The sequence below is a fragment of the Euprymna scolopes genome, chromosome 15 (genome assembly GCF_053919585.1).
Source record: "Euprymna scolopes isolate OS-2025 chromosome 15, ASM5391958v1, whole genome shotgun sequence".
Lineage (NCBI taxonomy): Eukaryota > Metazoa > Mollusca > Cephalopoda > Sepiida > Sepiolidae > Euprymna > Euprymna scolopes.
In genome coordinates, this window is record NC_136496.1 from 38,594,519 (window position 1) to 38,603,087 (window position 8,569).

The 8,569-nt window shown below is 36.0% G+C and overlaps 1 protein-coding gene across 6 annotated transcripts in view; it reads left to right on the forward strand.

Annotated features, from left to right (window-relative positions):
- LOC145293786 (sorting nexin-14-like) overlaps window positions 1-4,972 on the forward strand; it is a 1,078,299-nt gene extending 1,073,327 nt beyond the window's left edge. For all 6 annotated transcript variants that reach the window (XM_080140331.1, XM_080140332.1, XM_080140333.1 and 3 more), the window contains one exon: window positions 4,432-4,972. In XM_080140331.1, the coding sequence (XP_079996457.1) occupies window positions 4,432-4,527 (96 nt within the window). In that variant the 3' untranslated portion in view covers window positions 4,528-4,972. The remainder of the gene's footprint in view (window positions 1-4,431) is intronic.
- The last annotated feature ends 3,597 nt before the right edge of the window (window positions 4,973-8,569 follow it).

Consider the following 8,569-nt stretch of genomic DNA (forward strand, 5'->3'; position numbering starts at 1 on the left):
GACCTGCGGAAGGCCTATTTGCAGATGCGAGTAGTTGAGATGCTGTGGCTGTTCCAGACAGTGTGGTTTCAGGGTCAGAGGTACTGCCTAACACGACTCGGCTTTGGTCTGAATGTGGCACCGCAGATCATGAAGACCATTGTGAATGTGGTGTTGTCTCAAGAAAAGACAATTGAGGACGCAACATCAGCCTACATTGACAATGTCTACATCAATGAGGACATAAAATCTGCATTGTGTGTCAGGGGAAAAATTGGCTCAGTTTGGTTTGTAGTGCAAGAATCCTGAACATCTGAGAAATGGAGCACATGTATTGAGATTAGACGTCTGTGAGGAAGATGGCACCCTATGATGGAGGCATGGTAGTGGGATTCCAAGCATCCCTGACGTTGTTACGAGGTGGACCGTTTTTTCCTAGTGTGGGAAACTTGTTGGACACTTACCAGCCTGTGGCTGGCTCCGTGTAGCTGTGGGTGTCATCAAACGCAGAGCGAATTTGGTAACCACAGGTTGGGGCGATGTGTTTGACGATGCTCTTCTAACTCTGATGGTAACTGAGACCCTGGAGAGAGTCAACAAGGAGGATCCTGCCTGTGGAAAATGGTGTGTTGATGCAGACCATGTAAATGTGTGGGTCGACACTAGTTCATTGGAATTGGGAGTCACCTTAGAGCAAGAAGGGAATGTGTTTGAAGACGCATGTTGGCTGCGACCCGTGAGTGATGCTCAGCACATCAACTTAGCAGAGCTGGATGCTGTTGTAAAGGGAATAAATCTCGCACTGCAATGGCAATTGAAGAAACTGCATCTGTACACGGATTCTCTCTGCGTCTACCACTAGGTGTCTGACACACTTTCAGGATGGACAAGAATCCGCACCAAGGCAGCCAGCGGGATGTTGATCTGGCGAAGGCTAGACATGCTGAAGAGTTTGGTCTCTGAGTATCGACTATCAGTGGAGTTAACGCTGGTAACCTCACATTATAATGATGCCAACCAACTAACCCATGTACCTCACAGATGGTATGGAGCTGTAAAGATGCGTGTGGAGCACACTGCTCGATCTTGTGCAGTTGTAATTGGCACGATTAGCCCATGTCAAATACAGAAGATTCAGGCACAGAGCGGACATAGATGTCAAGAGAACAGTGTATTTTGCGAGGCGTGTGGACCCAGCAGTGACAACGGTAGATGTCAGGCAGATTGTCAGGCACTGTGAGGCGTGTCAGTCTATTGATCCTGCACCAGAGCAATGATAAAAAGGACGATTGGACGTCAAGAAGGTGTGGCAGTGGGTGGCGATGGACATTACCCATTACAGTGGTAAACGTTTTCTAACTCTTATCGATTGTGGACCCACACGTTTTACAGTATGGCGACACATGATTAGACAGGACTCGGCAAGTGTTGTTCACATCTTGTAATCCATCTTTTTTGAGTGGGGTGCACCGAAAGAGATCTTGGTGGATAACAATGCTACTTTTTGCAGCCAACAAGTTCGGAAGCTGTTAGTGATCAGCCAGCAGTTGGTCCTAGTTGACGGAACCCCACGCAATGTGCGCGATCTTCACCCAACTTCTGAGGTGCATCATACAACTACAGAGGAGAGCAATGAATCCTCAAGTGATGAGCTACTGATGAACGAAATCAACAGACCAGAGAGTGATGATTAGAGTCCATCTGCTGCGGCGGAAACAGAATCAGAACCAGACCCAAAATCAGAACCAGAATCTGAACCGGACTCTGAATCTGAATAAGAACCAGAACCAATGAATGTGCCCCTTCACAGAAGTAAGCGGACTAGGGGACCAATCATGCAGTGCACTCTGTGTGATCATCATATCAGGGGGAGTGTAATACTTACCAGTGTAGCAAGCGTCCGCGTATTTGTGCATTGTGTGGATGTGCATGCGAGCGGTGGACTTGCCACAGGGAAGTGTTGGGTGGGAAAAGAAAAAAAAGATGGCGCCTGGTGTTTTATAAACTGTGTGAGATCGCAAGATCACAAGAAAACAGAGGGCACACATGCAAATGAGACAGGGTGAAAAACTGCATAAAAAGCAAGCTTGAGTGAGAGGAAGAAACAGTGTCAATTACAGTCATGAGGTTATTCTGTTACTATTACGAGCGTTGGTGACAATTGAAGTTTAATTCGATATCGTTAATTCATATCCCACACAGCAGCAGCCATATAGAGCAAAAGTGAGAAGCCTTGACTGTCATTTGGGCGGTCGGGTTTCGATCCTGGCTTAAGGCAGTTGCCTGACTAACCGAACTGATGAGCTATGAAACAGCGAAACAGTACTGTATGTGGATGACTATATGAGCAATGCCAGCAAAAAGAAAGTCCGCATTTGTAATTTTTTTAAAAATTGCAAATTTAAGCTAAATTTTATGTAACTGTTTCAACAAACTATACCTCATTTGATTCGCCTTTTATTCTTCTATAATTTTACCGATTCATATTTGACTTTTAATTGAAATATTCTAGTGTTAACGTTAATTTTAAAAAAATAACTTCAAATTGAGGAGGCAAAAAGAAAGTTCGTAGCAACAAATTCGCTTAAAACCAGCTTAAATCAGTTTAAAATATCCACCAACAGGCAACAAAGCATCTCTCATCGTAATTGTTGTGGTTCCAGGTTATACAACGTAACATTTAGTCCATATGCCACGACTTTCTCTTAGTGATCGTCAGGAGCTCATTCTTTCTGGTTTATCCAATCGAGAAATCGGCTGCAGATTGAAATGAGATGAGAAAACGCTACGAAAGACCGTGCAAAAGTACCAAAACACCAGCAGTGTCCGTGATGCTCCTAAATCTGGTAATACTAGAAGTACTATAAATGCTATAAAGATCCGCAGCCTAAGAAATAAATTTGAAACGGCTCCCCAAATCCAATAACAGTGCAATCTTGTTAAAAAGTGCTCTCTTTCTACTGTCAAGAACAGATTAAAGGAATTTAATTTGCGAGGATATGTTGCAAGATGCAAGCCAATGATTTCTGTAAAGAACAGAAAGCACCGTCTGGACTTTGTCAGATGCAGTCAAGATCGTGACTCTTCATATTGGTCAAAAGTGCTTTTTAGTGATGAAAGCAAGTTCAATAGGCTAGACAGTGATGGTAGACAGTACGTCCGTCGGAGGAAAGACGAATAATTTTATCCTATGTGCTCAGTTTCAACGCTGCAAGGTGGTGGAGGTTCAGTTTTGGTGTGGGGGCATTATTAGTACCAATGGTCCAGGGCCTATAGTTTGCTTGCAAGGTCGAATTAATTCGACCAAGTACATTAATATATTGACACCATTTTCTACTCTGCTTTGCTCGGAATTTGGATCATAATCCCATCTTCATACAGGATAATGCTTCCATTCACATAGCTGGCAATATCAAGAGGTTCCTGGAAGAGCATGATATTCCGTGTTTGGATTGGCCTGCACAATCTCCAGACCTTAATCCTATCAAAAACGTATGGCATTAAATCAAGCAACAGCTATGCAATGATTAAATTTCAAATTTGAAAGAACTTTGGACAAAAATTAAAGAAAAGTGGGATGCCCTTTCCCTGTAGTATTGCTGCAGTCTAATTCAAGGAATTCCCAAGATTGCAGGCTGTCAAATTGCAGAAGGGCTATGCTACTAAATATTAACTAAGTCATTGTGTTCCTGTTGTATTTGTGTTCTATTAATGTCCTAAAGTTACATTTAAATAACAATTTTCCATTGTACAGACTTTCTTTTTGCCTCCTCAATTTGAAGTTATTTTTTAAATTGACGTGAACACTAGAATATTTCATTTAAAAGTCAAATATGAACAGGTAAAATTATAGAAGAATAAAAGGTCAATCAAATGAGGTATAGTCTGTTTAAACAGTTACATTAAATTTAGCCTCAATTTGCAGTTTTTAAAAAAAATTACAAGTGCGGACTTTCTTTTAGCCGCCTGTGTGTGTGTGTGTGTTTATATATCTCTCTATATATATATATATATATATATATATATATATATATATATAGTGCTTAGGCTTATGTTGAAAAAATTCAATAAAATGTAAGAATTGTTTATGTAAAAAATATATGTTACATATTCTAGAAATGTTCCATGGTTTCATTGTCATGACTTGGTCTTAACTGTTTAGAAAAGATCATTACAACTGATCTCAAATGGCCAACTCCTCAAGGAACAAAGATAGTTACAAAATGGAATTGATGGTGGTGAACACCGTTTTGTGGTTCAGTATTCTTTATCAGGTTCATTGTGAATAAATTACCCTGTTTATAGAGGGGACAATCTAGTTGTGTGAGCCTTAATTGTAACGAAGTATTATTTAAACACACTTTGTATATGTATTGCTATTATTATCTAACAAATGAAAAATTTCCTATCAGACTTTATTTCTAAATGATATTCATTTATTATTACTTTCAGCTGAGTTATGTCCTGCTTGATATAGTCATCCTTGAACTTTTCCCAGAACTGAAGGAAACGTACAGCCCAGACACACGACTTCAGAGTTCAGATTAAAACACATCATGTGCCCCAAACAATGCGTTTGACAGAAAGCTTCTTTAAGTATGATGAATTAAATGGAGACCAAAAATAAAATAGCCACAGATGATGCTAATTCTCTGACAGTGTTGTCAGGCGCCAGGCAATAATTCCCGTTTGAAATCTTCAACTTACAAGGAAGTAGACATATTTTTGGCCTCATTTATTTTCATAACGCATCTTGATATTAGGCTTTTTTTGATCAAATAAGCTAATGTTTATTCGATTTGACGTTTACATTCATTTATTTTTATGATGGACCTGTCAATTAATGGAACTTACAGTATTTGGTATTGGTGTTGGAACCATGAATAATATGTTGCAACGGACATTTTTTTTATTTTGAAGGCAACAATTATATTTATTTATTTATTTTTTTGTTGGAATGGAAATTTAAAAAAATTTTTTTTATCTTGGAACTGACACATTATTTTTATTATTTTTCTTTTATGTTGGGACCAACCATTCTTTTATATTGACCAAATGATTTGGGGAAAAGAAAACTGATTATGATGATGGAACCAAGGAATTTTTATTTTCATTTTCAGAAACGGAGAAATGACTCATTATTTAATTGTATGAAGAAAAGAATGAATCAATGAACGAAATCATCTTTGTCCCAAGTCTAAAAATATTTCTTCTAAATATCATATAATCAATTATGAAGACAGACGAACCTTCAGCCTTTCCTCAGGTGCCCTCAACTTCTCTCTTCTCCCTTAGCTATAAATATTTTTGCCGCCATAATTTAGCAGTTCATATGAAAGTGATCTTTTTCATGCCAAAGATATTGACTTCATAATTTCAAATACCTGAATGCGGCTTCTCTTTTAAAGAATTCTTGGCTTGGCAATTATTTTTAGAACAAATTCTCCAAGATTAATTAACAGAAACGATGGTATGAAAACACGAGGTTTTCTACATTCCTTTTTATCGAAGAAACAGTTTGTTTATTCTTTATCTATATTATTATTATCATTATTATTTACTTACTAGTAATTACCAGTGATTGTTAACTGTCAATAAAAAATCGTGTTTCATGGATTCTGAGTGATAACAAATTTCCATATATTTCTAGCACTCTCTGCATCTTCTGATAACCACTGCAAACTATTTTACATTATCGCAACAGCCGTTTATTATTGATTTCTGACTGGTAATGACCATTGATTTTCTCTGGAATTTTAGTGGCAATAAACGGCATGATCCCAATACTCTTTGCATTTGAACTCTGGATGGTTCTCTGTATCTTTGATTTTTTTATCTCACCATTTTGTGTAGTATGAACAAAAGCTGATGTGTTCTATATTTTTTAGGGAAGGGGGTAGTATGTTGCTCCTTAAATAACATTATAAAAAGTAATTCGAAAGTTCGAAAAAAATGGCTCCATTTTGATATCTTTTAGACATTAAAATATCAAGTGATTATTTAAGTTGCTCAGAGTAGGCTGGAAATACAAGGGAAAAGCAATATGTGCTTTTTATTTAAATCACAGCATTATGTACAAAAGCATCTTATATATTTAAATAAGTCATGATTTGTTTTTAATCATAAAAGTAAATGCATGAAAAATGGAAAATTTTAAATATTAAATGTTAGGTGCTGCCGTAGTATAATACGTAGGCAAGAAAAACGTTGACGACTATAATCATATCCATATAAATAAAATGGTAGGTGTCTCTCTGTGTAAATATTTAATGCTTAAAATTCTGGTCACATAACACTGAAATCAGAAAATAGTAATTATACACCAAGGATGATTTATAACAAGTAAAATCTTTGTTTGGATGAATAACGCGTACAGACATATAGCGGTAAGTTTAAATGCTGACTGTTCATTTCAACTTGCTGACATTTTTATGTAATTGCCAAGCCAAGAATTCTGTGTATGCCTAAAGTCAATTTATTTCCTCAAGTCGTTTAATATTAAACCTTTCTTACCTATCTCCTGTTAGTTACTTCAGTAGGAAACGCAGCTGGAGTGCTAAATGTTTTGGGTTTTGATTTTAGATGATGGTCCCAAGTCATTTTTTTTTCAACTTTTGAAATCGTTATTATATACTAGGCACAGTATAATAACCAATAGAGAATTAGCTTTGCAATAATCAATACAAAATCAGCATAAATTAAAATATATATGAGTGTAAAAGTAAATTTTAGTTTGCTTGAAGCATTGCTGGTAAATAAATATGTGGAAGTTTATAAAAGCCGACAGCAATGCAGAAAGACTGGAAAAGCAAAAGGAAATAAAAGAACAACAAACAAACAGGCTAGTTCCGTAGTCAGATGTGATTAGTTTATTATGCGGTACTAGCATCTTGCTGCGGTCCTGGTCTCTTTCATCATTTTGGACAATACTCTTGTTTTCTTTTTAAAAAGGGGAGGTGTTTTCTCCTGAAATTAATCAAAGTTCTATGTCATTAACAGACTTTATATACCTCGAGCATGTCAGCAACTTGGTTTACTTGGAGAAGATATAGTGAAAGGAGGAGTTATAATGAATAAATAATTAGACATTTCTCTACTCGAACATACCTGTCGATTTGTTTTTTTCCTTTCTTCCCTTTTTCTTTTCTGGACTTTCGGTTTTTATAAACTTCCATATATTCTGGACTGTCGGTTTTTATAAACTTCCATATATATATAAGTGTATTTTAAGACACGTAAGTCCAGACCCCCCTCCAACCGCTACTCAATCAACAAATATAATTTTTGATGAAAAATAAAAATACAAAATCTACTTGTTTGATAAAATACAACAAGATCTTATAAGATTCTGACTATTGGTATTTTAATGAATGCGTGATTTAAAAAAAAAATAATTAAAAAAAAAAAACACCGACCAATGAAATATGAAAAAAAAAAAATAAATGCAAAATATTTTCCTCTTTTTACACCGTAGTAATTTGCTTGGAAGAAATTTGCTCAGTAATTTATATCAAAATTTTTTAATAAATGTTTCCAAAAATTAACAACGCATCGGTATGAACTAGAAACCACAAGTGTGAGCGATTGAAAATAATGAATCACGTTTTTTGTATGAAATAAATTTTATAACGTTTTTTAGCTGTGATTTTATACTCGTTGCTTATTTTCACAATTCATAAACAAAATCCATTAGAGTTGTGTGATTAATGAAATGGAGACGCATTGTGAACTATCAAATCTGCTATACTGAGTTTAAATCCAATCGAATCTATTGTAATCATAATAATGTACTAATAGCCATAAGAAAGGTATGAACCTACATTTCCCATCCAGGTATGAATAAGCTAATAACTTGTGTTCAAGTTTCGGAAAAGTTTAATATTTATTGTATTTCGGCATTAAATAATCTTAAAATGGTTGATATGCCATAAAGTAGACAAATCAAAATTGAGTTCAACTATTTTTTTTTTCTTTATAGTTTTAACACTGGCAAACCTTTCTGGTAAATTTCAATGTTTCGTTAGCAACATTCTTGGTCTTTAATATATTGTTTATCTCCTCTCCAGGAGAAGTTAGACACACAATCAGGTGTGGTTTAAGGAAACAAGTTCATTAGGATAAGTGCACTCTGGTCTACAAAAAAGTGTCTGAGTTGCTCTGTTGGAATTCCCTGATAGGGACGCCCAAAGCGATTAATAATACACTAACTCTCTCTCAAAGAGGAGATAAAGCCTGGGAGGGTGTATCTCTTAGGACTGAATAGGACCATAGCCTAACACGACAGCAACAAAGCCATTGTTATTTTCTTTAGTATTAACATCTTCACTAAATATGTCAATCAAAACAGGTGTCTGTTAGAGCTTTTGATTATTAAATGTCATTTCAATCAGAAGTTGATATTTTAACATTTTAATCTTTGTGTACTAGATTAAAAATCCTCAGTTTTATTCTTATATCGTAAACCACTTTGGAGACAAGAGCAAATCCCCACATGGCAGCATTGCTGAGTTGTAATGAATGAAGTAATTTACATGTCAAATAAACAAAAAATGATTTCAACGCATATGGGTGTAATACTTAGAAAACGTCT